This window comes from Tachyglossus aculeatus, chromosome 4, assembly GCF_015852505.1.
Source record: "Tachyglossus aculeatus isolate mTacAcu1 chromosome 4, mTacAcu1.pri, whole genome shotgun sequence".
NCBI lineage: Eukaryota > Metazoa > Chordata > Mammalia > Monotremata > Tachyglossidae > Tachyglossus > Tachyglossus aculeatus.
In genome coordinates, this window is record NC_052069.1 from 113,395,024 (window position 1) to 113,419,494 (window position 24,471).

Sequence of the window (24,471 nt, forward strand, 5' to 3'; positions counted from 1 at the left end):
CAATCTCTCTCCTTCTCTGCAGTCCTGCATTTCCACCTTACTTCAGGACATCTTACCTTGGATATTCCTGCTATTTCAAACTAAATATGACCAAAACAGCACTCCTATTTTTCCCCCCACAAAACCTGTCCTCCCCCTGTTTTTCCTCATCAATTTTTAATAGCATTTGTTACAATAATAATGATGGCATTTGTTAAGCGCTTACTATGTGCAAAGCACTGTTATAAGCTCTGGATTATGCACTTACTATGTGCCAGGCACTATACTAAGAGGTGGGGTAGATACAAGATAATTGGGTTGGACACAGTCCGTGTCCCACGTAGGACTCACAGTTTTAATCCCCTTTTTACAGATGAGGTGACTGAGGCACAAAGAAGTGAAGTGATTTGCCCTAGGCCTTGCAGCACACAAATGGTGGAGTCAGTATTAGAACCCAGGTCCTTTGACTTTCAGACCTATTCTCTTTCCACTAGACCCCTCTACTCCTCCACTACTGACAACATCACAATCCTCCTTGTCTCATAAACCCCCCTGTGCATTTTTCTTAACTCATCCCTCCCATTCAACCCTTGTGGGTTTGATTTGTCACCAAATTATGTCGGTTCTTCCTTCACGATATTGCTAAAATCCTCCTTCTCCGCTCCATGCAAACTGCCCACAGCACCTATATTTATGTTTGTACAGATTTATTACTCTATTCGTTTTACTTGTACATATTTACTGTTGTATTTATTTTGTTAATGATGTGCATTTAGCTTTAATTCTATTTGTTCTGACGACTTGACACCCGTCCACATGTTTTGTTTTGTTGTCTGTCTCCCCCTTCTAGACTGTGAGCCCCTTGTTGGGTAGGGACTGTCTCTATAAATTGCCATCTTGTACTTCCCAAGTGCTTAGTACAGTGCTCTGCACACAGTAAGCACTCAATAAATACCATTGAATGAATGAATGAATGAATTCTACCACCCAGATCCAAGCACTTATCATAATCCTTGATTAATGTATCAGCCTTGCTCACCTCCCTGCCTCCTGTCTGTCCATACTCATTTATTCATTTATTCCATCGTATTTATTGAGCACTTACTGCGTGCAGAGCACTGTACTAAGTGCTTGGGAAGTACAAGTCAGCAACATATAGAGACGGTCCCTACCCAACAACAGGCTCACAATCTAGAAGGGGACTCCAGTCCTTACTCCACTATGCTGCCTGGAATATTTTTCTAAAAGAAACATTCAGTCCATGTCTCCCTAAGAACCTCCAGTGGCTGCCCATCCACCTCTGCATCAAACAGAAGCTCCTTGCCAACAGTTTTCTTCATTCATTCATTCATTCAATTGTATTTATTGAGCGCTTACTGTGTGCAGAGCACTGTACTAAGCGATTGGGAAGTACGAGTTGGCAATATATAGAGACGGTCCCTACCCAACAACGGGCTCACAGTCTAGAAGGGGGAGACAGACAACAAAGCAAAACATGTGGACAGGTAAGTCAAGTCATCAGAATAAATAGAAATAAAACTAGATGCATATCATTAACAAAATAGAATAGTAAATATGTACAAGTAAAATAGAGTAATAAATCTGTACAAACATATATGCAGGTGATGTGGGGAGGGGAAGGAGGTAGGGCGGGAGGGATGGGGAGGAGGAGAGGAAAAGGGGGGCTCAGTCTGGGAAGGCTTCCTGGAGGAGGTGAGCTTTTTGTAGGGCTTTGAAGGGAGGAAGAGAGCTAGCTTGGCGGATGTGTGGAGGGAGGGCATTCCAGGCCAGGGGGAGGATGTGGGCCGGGAATTGATGGTGGGACAGGCGAGAAAAAAATATGGAAAAATATGGACTCTTTCCACCGCTAGTTGTATTGTACTCTCCCAAGCACTAAGTACGGTGCTCTGCACGTCGTAACAGCGTGGCTCAATGGAAAGAGCACGGGCTTGGGAGTCAGAGGTCATGGGTTCAAATCCCTGCTCCGCTAGTTGTCAGCTGTGTGACTTTGGGCAAGTCACTTCACTTCTCTGGGCCTCAGTTACCTCATCTGTAAAATGGGGATGAAGACTGTGAGCCATGCTTGGGACAATCTGATCAATCAATCAATCAATCAATCATATTTATTGAGCGCTTACTGTGTGCAGAGCACTGTACTAAGCGCTTGGGAAGTACAAGTTGGCAACATATAGAGACAATCCCTACCAAACAGTGGGCTCACAGTCTAAAAGGGGGAGACAGAGAACAAAACCAAACATACTAACAAAATAAAATAAATAGAATAGATATGTACAAATAAAATAAATAAATGAATAAATAAATAAATAGAGTAATAAATATGTACATATATACATCTGATCACCTTGTATCCTCCCCAGCGCTTAGAGCAGTGCTTTGCACATAGTAAGTGCTTAGCAAATGCCATCATTATTATCGTAAGTGCTCAGTAAATACCATGGATTGATTGATATCCTCATACTCTATCTCCCATATCTGTAATTTATTTTAATGTCTGACTCCCCCCTGGACTGTAAATTCCTTTTGGGCAGGTATGTGTCTACTTGCTAAGTACAGTGCTCAGCACACAGTAAGTGCTCAATAAATACCATTGCTTGATTAATTGATTGATAATTGCATGGATCAGCGTTTAGCAGTTTGGATGGAGAAGAAAGACTTCAGGTGTTGTGAAAGTAAGATCCGGCACTTAGAGCAGTGCCTGGTACATAGTAAGTGCTTAACAAATACCATTATATATCTAAAAGAACTGGTAGGACTTGGTGACAGATGGAATATGAGCCAATTTACATAGCTCGGAGTGGGAGGATAAACTGTAGCCTTGGAATTTTAGAATTTTTTTTTTGGTTCACTGCACTATTCCTCGAAAGACCAGAGCTCTTACCGCTGTAAGCAGTTTTGCTTGGCAGGAATGTTACATGAATGGAAGTGTAGCCAGGAAAGCCTTAAAGCAGCGTGGCTCAGTGGAAAGAGCACGGGCTTTGGAGGCAGAGGTCATGGGTTCGAATCCCGGCTCCACCACAACTCCGCTGTGTGACCTTGGGCAAGTCACTTAACTTCTCTGAGCCTCAGTTACCTCATCTGTAAAAAGGGGGATTAAGACTGTGAGCCCCACGTGGGACAACTTGATCACATTGTATCCCCCCCAGCGCTTAGAACAGTGCTTTGCACATAGTAAGTGCTTAACAAATGCCATTATTATTATTATTATTAAAGTCCAAGGTCAAGGAGCAGCAGTGGGAAAGGAGAAGGATCAGAATCCTCTTCTGAGGGGGCCATGAGGTCCTGTGTTTGACAGTGGCTTTACACTGGGAAGGACCAGGGGGCTTCTACTGCACAGAAGTGGCTGAGGAGAGAGGAAAACAGAGGAGGCACCCAATCAATTGATCAATCTTAGTTATTGAGCATTTACTATAATAATAATAATAATAATAATAAATATTGGCATTTGTTAAGCTCTTACTATGTACAAAGCACTGTTCTAAGCACTGGGGAGGATACAAGGTGATCAGGTTGTCCCACATGGGGCTCACAGTCTTAATCCCCATTTTACAGATGAGGTAACTGAGACACAGAGAAGTTAAGTGACTTGCCCAAAATCACACAGCCGACAAGCGGCGGAGCGGGGATTAGAATCCATGACCTCTGACTCCCAAGCCCGGGCTCCTTCCACTGAGCCACGCTGTTTCCCTTAAAAATAAAATAATGACGATGGCATTTGTTAAGCACTTACTATGCCAAGCACTGTTCTAAGCACTGGGGGTGGGGGGAATACAAGGTAATGAGGTTGTGCCACATGGGGCTCACAGTCTTAATCCCCATTTTACAGATGAGGGAACTGAGGCACAGAGAAGTGAAGTGACTTGCCCAAAGTCACACAGCTGACAAGTGGTGGAGTCAGGATTAGAACCCAAGCCCGGGCTCTTTCCACTGGGCCACGCTGTTTCTCTTCTGCTTCTCTTCTACTATGTGCAGAGCACTGTACTAAGCTCCCCAGTGCTTAGTACAGGGCCCTAGTGCCTAGTACAGTGACTCACACATAGTAAGCACTTAACAAATACCATAATTATTATTATTATTGGGTTAGCCCAATACTGCAGAATTAGCAGCCACTTTCCCTGCCCACAACAAGCTTGATGTGCAACAGCTGGGGCTCCAGTCGACGGCTTTGCTCCGTGTGTCTGGAGAAGAAAGAAGCCCTGCCTGTACACAGTAAGCACTCAATAAATCAATCAATCGTATTTATTGAGCGCTTACTGTGTGCAGACAACTGTACTAAGTGCTCAATCAGTAAATATGATTAAATGAATGAATGCACTGCACAGAGTAAGCACTCAATAAATATGATTGAATAGATATTTCTAATGCTCTTTTTGCGGGTGCCTTCGCTCTGCACTTACTCTTTTATTAATGATGTGTATATAGCTATAATTCTATTTATTCAGATGTTATTGACTCCTGTCTACTTGTTTGGTTTTTTTTGCTGTCTCTCCCCCTTCTAGACTGTGAGCCAGTTGTTGGGTAGGGACTATCTGTATATGTTGCCGAATTGTACTTTCCAAGGGCTTAGTACAGTGTTCTGCACACAGTAAGCAGTCAATAAATACGATTGAATGAATGAATGTTGCCAAATTGTACTTTCCAAGCGCTTAATACAGCGCTCTGCACAAAGTGCTCAATAAATACCATTGAATGACTGAATGAATGTTGCCGAATTGTACTTTCCGAGCGCTTAATACAGCGCTCTGCACAAAGTGCTCAATAAATACCATTGAATGACTGAATGAATGTTGCCGAATTGTACTTTCCAAGCGCTTAGCACAGTGCTCTGCACACAGTAAGTGCTCAATAAATACAAAGAGAAGCAGTGTGGTTCAGTGGAAAGAGCCCGGGCTTGGGAGCCAGAGGTCATGGATTCTACTCCCACCTCTGCCACTTGTCAGCTGGGTGACTTTGGGCAAATCACTTCACTTCTCTGGGCCTCAGTTCCCTCATCTGTAAAATGGGGATGAAGACTGTGAGCCCCCAGGTGGGACAACCTGATCACCCTGTATCTCCCCCAGTGCCTAAAACAGTGCTTTGCACATAGTAAGCACTTAACAAATGACATTATTATTATGGCATTTGAATGAATGTTGCCGAATTGCACTTTCCCAAGCGCTTAGCACAGTGCTCTGCACACAGTAAGTGCTCAATAAATACGATTGAATGAATGAATGCTCTGCGCACAGTAAGTGCTCAATAAATACGCTTGAATTAATGAAGCAGTGTGGCTCAGTGGAAAGAGCCCGGGCTTTGGAGTCAGAGATTATGGGTTCAAATCCCTGCTCCCCAACTTGTCTGCTGTGTGACTTTGGGCAAGTCACTTCAATCAATCAATCAATTGTATTTATTGAGCGCTTACTGTGTGCACAGCACTGTACTAAGCGCTTGGAAAGTACAAGTTGGCAACATATAGAGACAGTCCCTACCCAACAGTGGGCTCACAGTCTAAAAGGGGGAGACAGAGAACAAAACCAAACATACTAACAAAATAAAAATAAATAGAATAGATATGTACAAGTAAAATAAATAAATAACTAGAGTAATAAATATGTACAACCATATATACATATATATAGGTGCTGTGAGCCCTGCTCCCCCACTTGTCTGCTGTGTGACTTTGGGGAAGTCACTTCACTTCTCTGTGCCTCAGTGACCTCATCTAGAGAAGCAGCGTGGCTCAGTGGAAAGAGCCCGGGCTTTGGAGTCAGAGGTCATGGGTTCGAATCCCGACTCCACCACATGTCTGCTGTGTGATCTTGGGCAAGTCACTTAACTTCTCTGGGCCTCAGTGACCTCATCTGTAAAATGGGGATTAAGACTGTGAGCCCCACGTGGGACAACCTGATCACCCTGTATCCTCCCCAGCGCTTAGAACAGTGCTTTGCACGTAGTAAGCGCTTAACAAATGCCAATTATTATTATTATTATTATTAAAATGGGGATGAAGACTGTGAGCCCCCCGTGGGCCAACCTGATCACCCTGTAACCTCCCCAGCGCTCAGAACAGTGCTTTGCACATAGTAGGCGCTTAGAGCCCATTGTTGGGTAGGGACTGTCTCTATATGTTGCCAACTTGTACTTCCCAAGCGCTTAGTGCAGTGCTCTGCACACAGTAAGCGTTCAATAAATACGATTGATTGATTGATTGATTGATTAATAAATGCTATCCTTATCAAAGGCTTTAGGCGCCACACCTGGGCGAGGGGAGGGACCAAGCTCCGTATCGCGCTTTTGTCCCATCCCCGCCCACCAGAGGGGGCCCGAGGGCAGGGGACGGAAGGGGCGCATGCGTGGGGAGGGGGCGTGGACTACAATCCCCAGCATGCCTCGCGGGGGCCTCCGGGCGGCGGAGGCCGGGCGGCGGCGCGCGGGGGCCGCTGGGAGTTGTAGTCCTCCCGGCCGGCGCGGCCTTCTGCGCTGGCCATGGCTTCGGCCGGCAGCGGCTGCGGTCCTTTTCTCATTGGGGTCAGTGGCGGCACCGCCAGTGGCAAGGTAAGAGGCTTCCATCCCCAATCATAATAACAGCAACAATAAGCATCCTTCGTTGATAATTGTTAATAATTTCTAATTGTAATTCTAGGTTCTAATTTCCCCTCCACCGGCTGTCTGCTGTGTGACCTTGGCTGAGTCACTTCACCCCTCTGGGCCCCAGTTCCCTCCCCTGTAAAAAAATGCTAATAATGATGGGGGGATTTGCTAAGCGCTTCTTCTGCGCCCAGCACAGTTCTAAGCGCTGGAGAAATAATGGTGGTATCTGTTACCTCCTTCTCTTCCCCACAGCACCTGTATATATGTTTGTACATATTTATTACTCTATTTATTTATTTTACTTGTACCTATCTATTCTATTTATTTTATTTTGTTAGTATGTTTGGTTTTGTTCTCTGTCTCCCCCGTCACGACTGTGAGCCCACTGTTGGGTAGGGACTGTCTCTATATGTTGCTAGCTTGTACTTCCCAAGCGCTTAGTACAGTGCTCTGCACACAATAAGCGCTCAATAAATACGATTGATTGATTGATTAAGCGCTTACTCTGTGCCCAGCACTGTTGTAAGCGCTGGAAAAATAATGGTGGTATCTGTTAAGCGCTTACTCTGTGCCAAGCACTGTTCTAAGCGCTGGAAAAATAATGGTGGTATCTGTTAAGCGCTTACTCTGTGCCCAGCACTGTTCTAAGCGCTGGAAAAATACTGGTGGTATCTGTTAAGCGCTTACTCTGTGCTGAGCACTGTTCTAAGCGCTGGAAAAATAATGGTGGTATCTGTTAAGCGCTTACTCTGTGCTAAGCACTGTTGTAAGCGTTGGAAAATCAATCGTATTAAGCGCTTACTCTGTGCTAAGCGCTGTTGTGAGCGCTGGAAAATCAATCGTATTTATTGAGCGCTTACTGTGTACAGAGCACTGTACTAAGCGCTTGGGAAGTACAAGTTGGCAACATATAGAGACAGTCCCTACCCAACAGTGGGCTCACAGTCTAAAAGAAATAATGGTGGTATCTGTTAAGTGCCTACTCTGTGCCCAGCACTGTTGTAAGCGCTGGAAAAATAATGGTGGTATCTGTTAAGCGCCTACTCTGTGCCTAGCACTGTTCTAAGTGCTGGAAAAATACTGGTGGTATCTGCTAAGTGGCTTATTCTGTGCCAAGCACTGTTCTAAGCGCTGGAAAAATAATGGTGGTATCTGTTAAGCGCTTACTCTGCACCCAGCACTGTTCTAAGTGCTGGAAAAATAATGGTGGCATCTGTTAATAATTAATAATGATGGCATTTGTTAAGCGCTTACTATGTGCCAGTCACTGTTGTAAGCACTGGGGGTGGGGGTACAAGGTAGTCAGGTTGTCCTACGTGGGGCTCACACTTTTAATCCCCATTTTACAGATGAGGTAACTGAGGCACAGAGAAGTGAAGGTACTTGCCCAAAGTCACACAGTTGGCAACTGGCGGAGCCGGGATTAGAACCCATGACCTCTGACTGCCAAGCCTGGGCTCTTCTCACTGAGCCACAATGCGTCTTTAAGTGCTGACTCTATGCCGAGCACTGTTCTAAGCGCTGGAAAAAATAATGGTGGTATCTGTTAAGCGCCCAGTCTGTGCCAAGCACTGTTCTAAGCGCTGGAAAAAATAATGGTGGTATCTGTTAAGCGCCCAGTCTGTGCCAAGCACTGTTCTAAGTGCTTGAAGAATAATGATTTGATCTAAGTGCCTGCTCTGTGCCAAGCACTGTTCTAAGTACTGGAAAAATGGTGGTATCTTTTAAGCGCATATTCTATGCCAAGCATTTATTCTATGCCCAGCACTGTTCTAAGCACTGGAAAAATAATGGTGATATCTGTTAAGCATTTAGTCTTTTAGACTGTGAGCCCACTGTTGGGTAGCGACTGTCTCCATATGTTGCCAACTTGTTCTTCCCAAGTGCTTAGTACAGTGCTGTGCACACAGTAAGAGCTCAATAAATACGATTGATTGATTAAGCACTTACTCTGCACCCAGCACTGTTCTAAGCGCTGGAAAAATAATGGTGGTATCTGTTAAGTGCTTACTCTGTGCCCAGCACTGTTCTAAGCGCTGGAAAAATAATAGTATTTGTACCTTCATTCATGTTGTATTTATTGAGCGCTTACTGTGTGCAGAGCACTGTACTAAGCGCTTGCAAAGTACAATTTGGTAACATATAGAGACGGTCCCTACCCAACAACGGGTATTTAAGAGCTTACTGTTTTCTAAGCACTGTTCTAAACACTGGGGGATATACAGGGTAATAATAATAATACAAATAATAATGGCATTTGTTAAACGCTTACTATGTGCCAAGCACTGTTCTAATCACCGGGGTAGATACGAGGCAATCGGGTTGTCCCACGTGGAGCTCATAGGCTTCATCCCCGCTTTACAGATGAGTTAAATGAGGTCCAGAGAAGTGAAGTGACTTGTCCAAGGTCACATAGCAGATGTTGTGGAGCCAGAATTAGAACTCGTGACCTCCTGACTCCCAGTCCCGTGCCCAGCAGTCTGAGCTGTCACTGGGATTGGGGTCTCATTGTAAGGATAATTAAGAATGGTACTTGTTAAGTGCTTACTATGTGCCAAGCACTGTTGTAAGTGCAGAGGATAATAATAATAATAATAATGGTATTTGTTAAGCGCTTACTATGTGCCAAGCAGTGTTGTAAGTGCAGAGGATAATAATAATAATAATAATGTATTTGTGAAGCGCTTACTATGTGCAAAGCACTCTTCTAAGCGCTAGAGGGATACAAGGTGATCAGGTTGTCCCACGTGGGGCTCACAGTCTTAATCCCCATTTTACAGATGAGGGAACTGAGGCACAGAGAAGTGAAGTGACTTGCCCAAAGTCACACAACTGGCAAATGGCGGAGCTGTGATTTGAACCCATGACCTCTGACTCCAAAGCCCGGGGTCTTTCCACTGAGCCACGCTGTTACAAGTTAATTAGTTAGGACACAGTCCCTGTCCCACACGGAGCTCCCACTCATCTCCATTTTGCAGATGAGGTAACTGAGGCACAGAGAAGTTAAGTGACTTGCCCAGGGCCACACAGCTGACATAATGATGGTACTTAAGTGCTTACTATGTGCCAGGCACTGTACTCAGCACTGGGGTGGATATGAGTAAATTAGGTCGGTCACAGTCCCTGTCCCACATCTCAATCCTAAGCAGCGTGGCTCAGTGGAAAGAGCCCGGGCTTTGGAGTCAGGGGTCAGGGGTTCGAATCCCGGCTCCGCCACATATCTGCTGTGTGACCTTGGGCAAGTCACTTAACTTCTCTGAGCCTCCGTTACCTCATCTGTAAAATGGAGATTAAGACTGTGAGCCCCACGTGGGACAACTTAATCACCTTGTAGCCTCCCCAGCGCTTAGAACAGTGCTTTGCATATAGTAAGCGCTTAACAAATGCCATCATTATTATTATGAGGTAACTGAGGTACAGAGTGGTTAGGCGACTTGACCAGCATCACCCAGCAGACACGCAGCAGAGCCAGGATTAGAATCCAGGTCCTTCTGACTCCCGGGCCTGTGCTCTATTCCACCAAGTCACGCTGCTTAATTGTGTGTGTCTCATTGTGTGTCTTGTGTGGCTCTCCCCCGACCCCCCACCAGTCCACAGTGTGCGAGAAGATCATGGAGCTCCTGGGCCAGAACGAGGTGGACCATCGGCAGCGCAAGCTGGTCATTCTGAGCCAGGACCGGTTCTACAAGGTGTTGACGGCCGACCAGAAGGCCAAGGCCCTAAAGGGGCAGTACAACTTCGATCACCCAGGTAGATCTGTCTCCTGAGGGAGGAAGAGCGCTGTGAAAGGTGGCGAGAGGGCCTTGGGACCCTTTGGAGTACCCCCAAACTCCTGGATCGCACTATGGATCCTGCATCATGTTAAACTGGGGTCGGGGGGGGGAACCCAATTAGAGCTGCCATCTGTATCAGGGTGGCAGTTGGAGCCCCGAGGACCCTAGTTCCTAAAATTCACTCATCCTTAAAGCAGGCAGTGGAGTGCTTGCCACGCACTCGCGGCTGGGTACTTCCCAAGCGCTTAGTACAGTGCTCTGCACACAGTAAGCGCTCAATAAATACGATTGATTGATGGATTGGGTTGAGATTTCCCTCCTTGTCCTGCAGATTGAGCCTTCTGAAATGCACTGGGCTTCCCTTGGCGAGTCTGTTCATCATCATCCTCACCAATCGTATTTATTGAGCGCTTACTGTGTGCAGAGCACTGTACTAAGCGCTTGGGAAGTACAAGTTGGCAACATTATAGAGACAGTCATCATCATCATCATCATCAATCGTATTTATTGAGCGCTTACTATGTGCAGAGCACTGTACTAAGCGCTTAGGAAGTACAAATTGGCAACATATAGAGACAGTCCCTACCCAACAGTGGGCTCACAGTATAAAAGGGGAAGACAGACAACAAAACCAAATGGCAGCAAGCCTTGTGACTCCCAGGCCCCTACCCTGTCCCCATGCAGCAGACAAACGGCAGCAAACCTTGTGACTCGCAGGCCCCTACCCTGTCATCATCAATCGTATTTATTGAGCGCTTACTATGTGCAGAGCACTGTACTAAGCGCTTGGGAAGTACAAATTGGCAACATATAGAGACAGTCCCTACTCAACAGTGGGCTCACAATCTAAAAGGGGGAGACAGAACAAAACCAAATGGCAGCAAACTTTGTGACTCCCAGGCCCCTACCCTGTCCCCATGCAGCAGATAAATGGCAGCAAACCTTGTGACTCCCAGGCCCCTACCCTGTCATCATCAATTGTATTTATTGAGCACTAACTATGTGCAGAGCACTGTACTAAGCGCTTGGGAAGTGCAAATTGGCAACATATAGAGACAGTCCCTACCCAACAGTGGGCTCACAGTCTAAAAGGGGGAGACAGAGAACAAAACCAAATGGCAGCAAACCTTGTGACTCCCAGGCCCCTACCCTGTCCCCATGCAGCAGACAAATGGCAGCAAACCTTGCGACTCGCAGGCCCCTACCCTGTCATCATCAATCGTATTTATTGAGCGCTTACTATGTGCAGAGCACTGTACTAAGCGCTTGGGAAGTACAAATTGGCAACATATAGAGACAGTCCCTACCCAACAGTGGGCTCACAGTCTAAAAGGGGGAGACAGAGAACAAAACCAAATGGCAGCAAACTTTGTGACTCCCAGGCCCGTACCCTGTCCCCATGCAGCAGACAAATGGCAGCAAAACTTGTGACTCCCAGGCCCCTACCCTGTCATCATCAATCATATTTGAGCGCTTACTATGTGCAGAGAGCTGTACTAAGCGCTTGGGAAGTACAAATTGGCAACATATAGAGACAGTCCCTACCCAACAGTGGGCTCACAGTCTAAAAGGGGGAGACAGAGAACAAAACCAAATGGCAGCAAACCTTGTGACTCCCAGGCCCCTACCCTGTCATCATCAATTGTATTTATTGAGCGCTAACTATGTGCAGAGCACTGTACTAAGCGCTTGGGAAGTACAAATTGGCAACATATAGAGACAGTCCCTACCCAACAGTGGGCTCACAGTATAAAAGGGGGAGACAGAGAACAAAACCAAATGGCAGCAAACCTTGTGACTCCCAGGCCCCTACCCTGTCCCCATGCAGCAGACAAATGGCAGCAAACCTTGTGACTCGCAGGCCCCTACCCTGTCATCATCAATCGTATTTATTGAGCGCTTACTATGTGCAGAGCACTGTACTAAGCGCTTGGGAAGTACAAATTGGCAACATATAGAGACAGTCCCTACCCAACAGTGGGCTCACAGTCTAAAAGGGGGAAACAGAACAAAACCAAATGGCAGCAAACTTTGTGACTCCCAGGCCCCTACCCTGTCCCCATGCAGCAGACAAATGGCAGCAAACCTTGTGACTCCCAGGCCCCTACCCTGTCATCATCAATCATATTTGAGCGCTTACTATGTGCAGAGCACTGTACTAAGCGCTTGGGAAGTACAAATTGGCAACATATAGAGACAGTCCCTACCCAACAGTGGGCTCACAGTCTAAAAGGGGGAGACAGAGAACAAAACCAAATGGCAGCAAACTTTGTGACTCCCAGGCCCCTACCCTGTCCCAATGCAGCAGACAAACGGCAGCAAACCTTGTGACTCCCAGGCCCCTACCCTGTCATCATCAATCGTATTTATTGAGTGCTTACTATGTGCAGAGCACTGTACTAAGCGCTTGGGAAGTACAAATTGGCAACATATAGACACAGTCCCTACCCAACAGTGGGCTCACAGTCTAAAAGGGGGAGACAGAGAACAAAACGAAATGGCAGCAAACCTTGTGACTCCCAGGCCCCTACCCTGTCCCCATGCAGCAGACAAATGGCAGCAAACCTTGCGACTCGCAGGCCCCTACCCTGTCATCATCAATTGTATTTATTGAGCGCTTACTATGTGCAGAGCACTGTACTAAGCGCTTGGGAAGTACAAATTGGCAACATATAGAGACAGTCCCTACCCAACAGTGGGCTCACAGTCTAAAAGGGGGAGACAGAGAACAAAACCAAATGGCAGCAAACCTTGTGACTCCCAGGCCCCTACCCTGTCCCCATGCAGCAGACAAATGGCAGCAAACCTTGTGACTCGCAGGCCCCTACCCTGTCATCATCAATCGTATTTATTGAGCGCTTACTATGTGCAGAGCACTGTACTAAGCGCTTGGGAAGTACAAATTGGCAACATATAGAGACAGTCCCTACCCAACAGTGGGCTCACAATCTAAAAGGGGGAGACAGAACAAAACCAAATGGCAGCAAACTTTGTGACTCCCAGGCCCCTACCCTGTCCCCCTGCAGCAGATAAATGGCAGCAAACCTTGTGACTCCCAGGCCCCTACCCTGTCATCATCAATTGTATTTATTGAGCGCTAACTATGTGCAGAGCACTGTACTAAGCGCTTGGGAAGTACAAATTGGCAACATATAGAGACAGTCCCTACCCAACAGTGGGCTCACAGTCTAAAAGGGGGAGACAGAACAAAACCAAATGGCAGCAAACTTTGTGACTCCCAGGCCCCTACCCTGTCCCCATGCAGCAGACAAATGGCAGCAAACCTTGTGACTCCCAGGCCCCTACCCTGTCATCATCAATCATATTTGAGTGCTTACTATGTGCAGAGCACTGTACTAAGCGCTTGGGAAGTACAAATTGGCAACATATAGAGACAGTCCCTACCCAACAGTGGGCTCACAGTCTAAAAGGGGGAGACAGAGAACAAAACCAAATGGCAGCAAGCCTTGTGACTCCCAGGCCCCTACCCTGCCCCATGCAGCAGACAAACGGCAGCAAACCTTGTGACTCCCAGGCCCCTACCCTGTCATCATCAATCGTATTTATTGAGCGCTTACTATGTGCAGAGCACTGTACTAAGCGCTTGGGAAGTACAAATTGGCAACATATAGAGACAGTCCCTACCCAACAGTGAGCTCACAGTCTAAAAGGGGGAGACAGAGAACAAAACGAAATGGCAGCAAACCTTGTGACTCCCAGGCCCCTACCCTGTCCCCATGCAGCAGACAAATGGCAGCAAACCTTGTGACTCGCAGGCCCCTACCCTGTCATCATCAATCGTATTTATTGAGCGCTAACTATGTGCAGAGCACTGTACTAAGCGCTTGGGAAGTACAAATTGGCAACATATAGAGACAGTCCCTACCCAACAGTGGGCTCACAGTCTAAAAGGGGGAGACAGAACAAAACCAAATGGCAGCAAACTTTGTGACTCCCAGGCCCCTACCCTGTTCCCATGCAGCAGACAAATGGCAGCAAACCTTGTGACTCCCAGGCCCCTACCCTGTCATCATCAATCATATTTGAGCGCTTACTATGTGCAGAGCACTGTATTAAGCGCTTGGGAAGTACAAATTGGCAACATATAGAGACAGTCCCTACCCAACGGTGGGCTCACAGTCTAAAAGGGGGAGACAGAGAACAAAACCAAATGGCAGCAAACCTTGTGACTCCCAGGCCCCTACCCTGTCCCCATGCAGCAGATAAATGGCAGCAAACCTTGTGACTCGCAGGCCCCTACCCTGTCATCATCAATCGTATTTATTGAGCGCTTACTATGTGCAGAGCACTGTACTAAGCGCTTGGGAAGTACAAATTGGCAACATATAGAGACAGTCCCCACCCAACAGTGGGCTCACAGTCTAAAAGGGGGAGACAGAGAACAAAACCAAATGGCAGCAAACCTTGTGACTCCCAGGCCCCTACCCTGTCCCCATGCAGCAGATAAATGGCAGCAAACCTTGTGACTCCCAGGCCCCTACCCTGTCATCATCAATCGTATTTATTGAGTGCTTACTATGTGCAGAGCACTGTACTAAGCACTTGGGAAGTACAAATTGGTAACATATACAGTCCCTACCCAACAGTGGGTTCACAGTCTAAAAGGGGGAGACAGAGAACCAAACCAAATGGCAGCAAGCCTTGTGACTCCCAGGCCCCTACCCTGTCCCCATGCAGCAGACAACCGGCAGCAAACCTTGTGACTCCCAGGCCCCTACCCTGTCATCATCAATTGTATTTATTGAGCGCTTACTATGTGCAGAGCACTGTACTAAGCGCTTGGGAAGTACAAATTGACAACATATAGGGACAGTCCCTACCCAACGGTGGGCTCACAGTCTAAAAGGGGGAGACAGAGAACAAAACCAAACATACTAAGAAAATAAAATAAATAGAATAGATATGTACAAGTAAAAGAAATAGATAGAGTAATAAATATGTACAAACATACATACAGGTGCTGTGGGGAAGGGAAGGTGGTAAAATGGGGAGGATGGAGAGGCGGACGAGGGGGAGAGGAAGGAAGGGGCTCAGTCGTTTTAAACTGGGGTGGCGGGGGGAACCCAATCAGAGCTGCCATCTCTATCAGGGTGGCAGTTTGGAGCCCCGAGGACCCCAGTTCCTAAAATTCACTCATCCTTAAAGCAGGCAGTGGAGTGCTTGCATCGCACTCACGGCCGGGTTGAGATTTCCCTCCTCGTCCTGCAGATCGAGCCTTCTGAAATGCACTGGGCTTCCCTTGGCGAGTCTGTTAATGATCTCAGCCGGAGGTGTTTGGGTGACCCCCCCGACTACAGATATTTATCGTGTGTGGAACAGAGATATCGTTGTGTGGGAAGAGGCTACGGTGGACCTGGTGGACGGGCACCAGTCGCATCTTCATTGTGAGGGCCCGGTTTTGGAAACAGGAGCAGAGAGCCAACCCGCTTGCCCACTTACTGGTTTCCTCACGTGGCCTGATCTGAGGACAAACTTCACTGTGGGGCTGCTGTTTCGGCCTCCGGTTGCAAATCAAACAGCCCTCTGCTGTGGATACTGGGTCATATTCGGGATGGGAATAGCCGACAGGTTCTAGGAGTTGTTTGGGGCTTAATATGAGTTTCCATTTTTTTTTATGGCATTTATTAAGTGCTCAGTATGTGCTAAACCTAGTCTAGATGTAGGAGAATCATATTGGACACAGTCCCTGGCCCACACGAGGCACAAATAGGCATGCTGCTTTTTCGTTCCATAATTGTGGTATTAAGTGCTTACTGTGTGCCAGGCACTGTTCTAAGTGCTGGGGTGCATATAAGTCAATTGGGTTGGACACAGTCCCTGTCTCACATGGGGCTCCCATTCTTCATCCCTGTTTTGTAAATGAGATAATGAGGCACAGGGAAGTTAAGTAAGCAAGTCTTTTGTCTCCTACTTTCTGTATCACTGGTGACATTCTGTGGGCACCTAATAAACCCTGAGAAACCACACCTAGGAAGTGCCCTGGTGTCCCCTGAATTAGGGCAGCTGGGATTGTTTTTGCCTTTATTCTGTTTCTGCAGATGCTTTTGATAACGATTTGATGCATTTGACCCTGAAGCACATTGTGGAGGGAAAAACGGTTGAGGTTCCAGCCTATGATTTTGTGACCCACTCCAGGTAAGCAGGTGGTTTCTGGCAGGACAAAGGAAGGGGCTGGGTGCCGTGCTTACTGGCTAGAGCACAAACCTGGGAGTCAGAAGGACTTGAGTTCTAACTCTGCTCTGCCACATGTCTGCCGGGTGACATTGGGAAAGTCATTTAACTTCTCTGTGCCTCAGTAATAATCTGTAATAATACATCCATCTGTATATTATCTGAATAATAATAATCCATCTGTAGTAATAATAATAATTATGGCATTTGTTAAGCACTTACTATGTGTCAGGCACTGTACTAAGCCCTGGGGTGGGTACAAGTAAATCGGGTTGGACACAGTCCCTGTCCCATGTGGGGCTCACAGTCTCAATATCCATTTTACAGATTAGGGAACTGAGACCCAGAGAAGTGAAGTGGTTTGCCTGAGGTCACACAGCAGACAAGTGGCGGAGCCAGGATTAGAAGTCATTAATTTCTGAGTCCCAGGCCCATGTTCTTTAAGATTGTGAGCCCCAGGTGGGATAGGGACTGTGTCCAACCCGATTAACTTGTATGTACCCCAGTGCTTAGAGCACATAGTAAGCGCCTAACAATTACTATTATTATCATTGTTGTTATTATTCTTATTGAGCCCATTGGATCTTTCTCTGGAGTGTTTGCAGCAAGCATTTCCCAGCAGTGGGTGCTTCCCTAGTTGGTTTTAGTGGATACATTGTGACCTTCCCTTCACTTGACTCATCTCTCTTATTCTACCTGCGTATTCGGCTTGCCACCAAATCTTGCCCTTTTTACCTTCAAAATGTCCCTAGAATCCACCCCATCCCCCCATCCGTCCCATCTGCTACACTGCTTGTCCAAGCATTCATCATTTCCCGCCTTGACTACTGCATCAGTGTCCTCACTGGCCTCCCTGCCTCCTGGCTCTCCAGTCCTGACTTCAGTCTGCTGCCCAGATCATTCACCTGAAATGATCTAAAATTAATTCTCTAAAATGAGTAGTGAGGTTCAGTGGTTAGAGTATGGGCCTGGGAATCAGAAGGTCATGGGTTCTAATGCCAGCTCCACCACTTGTCTGTTGTGTGGCCTTGGACAAGTCACTTCACTTTTCTGGGCCTCAGTTCCCTCATCTGTAAAATGGGATGGAGACTTTGAGCCCCACATGGGACAGGGATTTGGTCCAACTTCATTTCCTTGTATCCACCCCAGTGCTTAATACAGTGCCTGGCACATAGTAAGCACTTACCAAATGCCACAGTTATTATTATTATTATTTTTAAAAGTCCAGTCCATTTATCCCCACTTCTCAAAGAACCTCCAGTGGTTTCCCATCCACCTTCACATCAAATACCTTGCCACGGCTGTAAGGCACTCAATTAGCTCTTCCCCTCTACAACCCAACCCACACACCTCTCCCCTCTAATGCTACCTTGCTTTGCACCTTGTTCTCGTCTATCCCACTGCCAACACCTTGTCCAAATCCTCCCTCTGGCCAGAAACTCCCTTCCCCCTTCATATCCAGCAGACCACTGCTCTGCCCGTCTTCAAAGCCCCACTAAAATCACATCACATCTGGCCTTCCCAGACTGAGCTCCCTCCTTCCTCTCCCCCACCTCTCATCATCATCAATCGTATTTATTGAGCGCTTACTATGTGCTGAGCACTGTACTAAGCACTGTACTAAGCTCTCCTTCCCCATCCCCCCTGTCTTACCTCCTTCCACTCCCCACAGCACCTGTATATATGTATATATGTTTGTACATATTTATTACTCTATTTATTTTACTTGTACATATTTATTCGATTTTATTTTGTTAATATGCTTTGTTTTATTGTCTGTCTCCTCCTTCTAGACTGTGAGCCCCCTGTTGGGTAGGTACCGTCTCTATACGTTGACAACTTGTACCTCCCAAGCGCTTAGTACAGTGCTCTGCACACAGTAAGCGCTCAATAAATACGATTGAATGAATGAATAAATCTCTTCCGAGAGGTCTCCCCCTCCCCCTCTCGTCCCCCTCTCTCCCCCTCGTCCCCCTCTCCATCCCCCATCTTACCTCCTTCCCTTCCCCACAGCACCTGTATATATGTTTGTACATATTTATTACTCTATTTTACTTGTACATATCTATTCTATTTAGTTTATTTTGTTGGTATGTTTGGTTTTGTTCTCTGTCTCCCCCTTTTAGACTGTGAGCCCACAGCTGGGTAGGGACTGTCTCTATATGTTGCCAACTTGTACTTCCCAAGCGCTTAGTACAGTGCTCTGCACACAGTAAGCGCTCAATAAATACGATTGATGATGATGATGACTAAGCCCTCCTTTTCCCTTATTCACCTTCCCTTCTGTCCCACCTATGCACTTGGACCTGTATCCCTTTGATATTTGGTATCCACTTTGATATTCATCCCGTCCTCACAGCACTTTTGTACATGTCTTTACTTGTGATCTCATGTGTCTCTCCCTTTATGAACTGTAAGCTCCTTGTGGGGCTGGATCAGGGTCTACCAACTGTATTGTACCCTCCCAAGCGCTTAGTACAGTCCTCTGTACCCAATAACCACTCAGTAAAGACCCCAGGATGGAAGTTGGTTGCACATACTGCGCAGGTGACCCCTCACTCCTGCAGTACCCCATTGTCCGGTCTCTGCTTCACAGGTTACTGGAGACAACTGTAGTTTATCCAGCTGACGTGGTTCTGTTTGAGGGCATCTTGGTGTTCTACAGCCAAGAGATCCGGGACATGTTCCACCTTCGGCTCTTTGTGGACACGGACTCAGACGTCAGGCTGTCTCGCAGAGGTAAGACTGGTCTGGGTTTTGGGTGGGTTTTGCCCGGCTACAGGGTCTGTTGTGTAAGGAGCCCCTTACTGCTGTTGTTTCAGTTCTCCGGGACATGAATCGTGGCAGAGACCTGGAGCAGATCCTAACCCAGTACACCACCTTCGTCAAACCCGCTTTTGAGGAGTTCTGTTTGCCGGTATCACCTTTTTCCTTGTTTGTTCAACGTTGAAGCTTTAGAAAGGGCTCTTGCAGAAAATACTGTCTTGTCCCCCACCTTTTCGGAAAGTTATGGTAACGATCTTCCAAGACAATCCCTCTGTTCCTTTAGATTATTAACTCGCTGTGGGCAGGGAACTTGTCTACCAACATTTTTGTATTGTACTCTCCCAAATGCTTAGTGCAATACCGTGTACACAGTAAGTGCTCAGTACCATTGATGATGATGAAGACATAAAGTTCTGGTGGGAGGTTAGTACACTCCCTTTTCATTTTCCTGTCTTTTGAAGGCAGGCTGGGAAGCATGGTGGTCAAGTGGTTAGAGCACAAGGTTAGGAGTCAGAAGGACCTGGATTCTAACCCTGCTAATTCACTCTCTCATCCTATCCCGACTGGATTACTGCATCAGCCTCCTCTCTGATCTCCCAACCTCCTGTCTCTCCCCACTTCAATCTATACTTCACGCTGCTGCCCAGATCACCTTTGTGCAGAAACGCTCTGGGCATGTTACTCCCCTCCTCAAAAATCTCCAGTGGCTACTAGTCAACCTACACATCAGGCAAAAACTCCTCACTCTTGGCTTCAAGGCTCGCCATCACCTCGCCCCCGCCTACCTCACCTCCCTTCTTTCCTTCTCCAGCCCAGCCCGCACCCTCCGCTCCTCTGCCGCTAACCTCCTCACTGGGCCTCGTTCTCGCCTGTCCCGTCGTCAACCCCCGGCCCACGTCCTCCCCCTGGCCTGGAATGCCCTCCCTCCGCACATCCGCCAAGCTAGCTGTCTTCCTCCCTTCAAAGCCCTACTGAGAGCTCACCATCTCCCCAGCCCTACCTCCTTCCCCTCCCCACAACACCTGTATATATGTTTGTACAGATTTATTACTCTATTTTACTTGTACATATTTACTATTCTATTTATTTGGTTAATGATGTGCATCTAGCTTTGCTTCTATATATTCTGATAACTTGACACCTGTCCACATGTTTTGTTTTGTTGTCTGTCTCCCCCTTCTAGACTGTGAGCCCATTGTTGGGTAGGGACCATCTCTATATGTTGCCAACTTGTACTTCCCAAGCACTTAGTCCAGTGCTCTGCACACAGTAAGCGCTCAAATACGATTGAATGAATGAATGCTCTGCCACTTGTCTGCCATGTGACCTTGGACAAGTCACTTTGCTTCTGTGTGCCTCAGTTACCCATCTGCAAAATGGGGATTAATACTGTGAGCCCTATGTGGGACAAGGACAGTGTCCAACCAAACTGTCTTGTATCTACCCCAGTGCTTAGTACAGTGATTGGAACATAGTAAGCTCTTAAGCGCCATAAAAAAAATGCTGCCTGGGCTCTGCCTTGTGGCCTGTGTGGGTGCTGAATGTGAGATTTGCCCCCTGAAACACAGAGGGGTTCATACTTGGACTGCTGGAGTAGTGGCTGCTCAATGCAGTTACTCCACAGACTGTTGCTCGAAAGGAAAAGCTAGGAAGAGGAGGTCAAGGGTGGGGGAAAGCAGAGGACAGCAGCAGTGAATAATGGGGAGGGGGCGGGGAGAAACTGAGTGAACCAAATCAAGAGGAAGTGAGCACAAGCATTGCGTCTGCCACTAGGCTCTGTGAGTGTTCAGGTTGCTTAAGGGCAGGGAGCAAAGTACTGCTACTATGGGGAAGAGGAGGAGTAAACAGTGGGGGGAAAAAAGCAAAATAGTCTGTTTTCTGCCTCTAAAAAGCAGCCCCAAAAGGGATGAAATTTTATAAGAATCAAAAACTGGGAGAGGGGCAACAAAGATAAAGGGGTAAGGGGAGTAAATAGAGGAATGTGTTGACCCTGACTGTATAACCCAGTTGGAAAAATGGCTGTATCTGCTAGTAATTTGTATGAAAGGGAGAGACTCTCTACGAGATATCCAAGGCATATCTTTTTAGCTTTCCAGAATTCCCATCGTCTCCTTGATAGACTGACTTTTGGGGAACTTCCTGAGGTTCCCACCATTGTGTGGGTTGTGAGAGACTTAGCCTTTAGGAAATAGTTTTTTTTTTTAATTCAAACACCAGTTACCAAACCTGAAATGAGGAACAGGATTTAAAATATTCCATAAACAAAATTAGAATAGTGAAAAGAGGGAAACAGCCATAACAAGAACTCCAAAAGTAGTAACATCATCATCAGTGGTATTTATGGAAGGCCTACTAGGTGTGAAACTCTGCCCGTGGGAAAATAGGATGCATGTCATTCATTCATTCATTCATTTATTGAGCGCTTATGGTGTGCAGAGCACTGTACTTGGAAAGTGCAATTCAGCAATAGAGACAATCCCTGCCAACACTGGGCCTATAGTCTAAAAAGGGGGAAGACAGACATCAAAACAAGTAAACAGTCACTGCCTTCCAGGAATTCACAGTCTAATGCAGGTGGGCAGATAGCTAAAAGCTATTTACAGATAATAGGAGCAAGGGTGGTATGACATGATATAATACGTTTCAAGAGTCAAAACTTCTGTTTTGGTAAGTCAGAAAAAGGCTACATTCTCTTTGGGTAAAATGGCTAATTTTATTTGGTCTTTAAGGCTGTTTACAGCTAAGTAAGCCTGAGCTACTTCCCTTCCTTATCGCAGAAATAATTTGGCGAGAGTAGCTTTTGGCAACTCCAGTGTCTGTCCTATTCACATAAAGATACTTAATAACCCAGCCAATTCATTCAAGATTCAGACAGCCAAGTATGTCTAATGGCACAAGATACACAAGGCATCTGATTCATGACGTACTTTGAATGGGAGGTTCACACTGAGGGGAATTCGAGCCCGGTGACAGACTTCCTTCCTCATTGCTCTGCCTTCAGACTTGGAGGCAGGAAGGTAGTGTGTGCATTTCTCCCCCTCCAACCTCACCCTCCTACCCTTCTCTCACAACACCTACAGATGGCTGGGTCATAGTAGAAAAGCATCATGATGTGTTTTGGAATAGACATGATATAGCGACTGTTGAATTTTATCTTCTCCTCTCAGTGTCCCCCTCCCTGCTACAGCTTGCCTAGGGGCTTCAGACAGGACAGGCAGTGAATATTCATCCCCCTTTTCCCTACCTTTTATTTGTTTGATTGCTTAATCTGGTATTCAGAGAAGTCTGATTCGACCTGTGGTGAATCTTCGTAGCCCAGAAATTTGGGCCATGCCTGTAGACACCTCCCATCACCCCTTCCCCCATACTTCAGTTGCTGAAGCTGGAAAATCAAATCATCATGGGAGCAAATAAATCCACAGAGAATCTCCTGTTTTGTTTTGCAGACTAAAAAGTATGCTGATGTGATAATCCCCAGAGGAGTTGACAATATGGGTAAGAGGCCCTGACCAATCTTACAAATTATCCCAGGGGGTGGAGGTAGGTTGCCAGGTTTCATTCGCTGGCTGCAGCTTTGCAGTGATGCAAAAAAAAAAACCCCAAAACCCAAACATTATGGGGCTGAGGCAGGAGAAGGCAAGGAAGGGCCTTAAGCCTATAAACAAACCTCCCTTCACTGAACTGTGGAAGAAGGGTTATCACACCCTCCCAGGGTATATTTTAAGTCTAAAGCTGTGGCAGAAGGGGAAGGTGGACAATCGATTCGTCATAACTGCCCCTGCTGGGATCGGACACCACTCTGGCCTCTCCGTATGAAGCTGTGTTTATTTTGTATTTATGTATACATATATACATGTATACATGCATATACATGTAGTTATGTATACATATATACATGCGCACTGCCTGCTCCGTGTATTTATTTTGAAACAGGAGCAGGCAGCCCCCTTTCCCAAGAGCACTACCTTGGGGTGCGGGGAGGCGGACCAAATGAGCTGCTAATGTCCTTTTTGCTGGAGGACGGGCATCAGCTGTCCCATCTTACTTTGCAGTTGCCATAAACCTGATCGTGCAGCACATCCAGGACATTCTGAACGGCGACATCTGCAAGTGGCAGCGAGGAGGGGCAAACGGACGAAGCTACAAAAGGACACTCCCAGAGCCAGGGGAGGCTACTGCTGTGCTGGTTTCTGGCAAACGGTCCCACCTGGAATCTATCAGCCGGCCCCACTGAGGAAAAGCCACAGCCTGTTTCTTGACCTCTTGGGCGGCTCCCAGCTGACCACTGTACAGTGAGTGGGGCTGGGGCTGCCCATTTTAAAGTAGAAGGGGGGAAAAAAGTCAATTTTAATCATGTTACAGAGGGATGCTGGGACAGTCATTCACCCTGTAGGGATGATGTGTGTTCATTTCATTCACTGCCCAACTTGGGGGATGAAGTCTGGTGAACTGCCCTTCTCTTTGTTTTTACCTGCTGTCTTGTTCTATTAAGAAAACAAGGAGCTTTGAAAACGGTTTTTTTTTTTTTTGGCCATGGCCCGAAGGAGAATTCATGCACTTACTCCTGGCAGGAGGACGGTTTTACACATGTTGTGGGGAAGTGCTGGGCTTGTCCTGCTGGAAAGCACACAGGTGTAATTGTGTTTACTGGTGGTCTGAGAGGCCCTCAGTGTGGAAGCAATAGCTTTCATGGTAGTTCCTAGCCATTCACGTTTCGGCTTGAATGTGACTCAGTAGCTCAGCAAGGCATTATGTGTGGGGCTGCTGCCTTTTCCCTCTGTCCCCAGGCCTCAGCCATGTGTATGGACTTTACCCACGGGCAGCAGATGGTGCTGAGGCCACTCTTAGGACATCTTTTTCCATTTAGCATCCTTTGTGCTAAATTACTTGCTGGACTTTGGAGATTCATGTGAATTTGTTGCACAAGGTAAGCCAGCTGTTGCTACAAACCCCACACACAAGTTCTCTTCCCCAGGACCCGATAATGTATAAGGCTATTCTCCATACAGGCACCAGTTTGTTCTTCTTTCTCTAAGGTGCTTAACTCATCATAGTGATTATACAATACACAAGGCTGGGTTGCAGCGTTCTGGCTGCTTTTCTAAAACATAATTACCTAGTTATGCTTCCTTGTACTGTTTTAGGTTCAATAAACAGACATCACACCACTAAA

The 24,471-nt window shown here is 46.7% G+C and overlaps 1 protein-coding gene across 1 annotated transcript; it reads left to right on the forward strand.

Moving 5' to 3' along the window:
• Positions 1–6,453: 6,453 nt before the first annotated feature.
• On the forward strand, positions 6,454–24,466 carry UCK1 (uridine-cytidine kinase 1). Its single transcript, XM_038744555.1, has 7 exons — positions 6,454–6,531; positions 10,158–10,317; positions 16,400–16,496; positions 19,129–19,271; positions 19,355–19,449; positions 22,745–22,793; positions 23,351–24,466. The coding sequence occupies exons 1-7, from the start codon at positions 6,463–6,465 to the stop codon at positions 23,530–23,532; spliced, it is 795 nt and encodes a 264-aa protein (XP_038600483.1). The 5' UTR covers positions 6,454–6,462; the 3' UTR covers positions 23,533–24,466.
• The last annotated feature ends 5 nt before the right edge of the window (positions 24,467–24,471 follow it).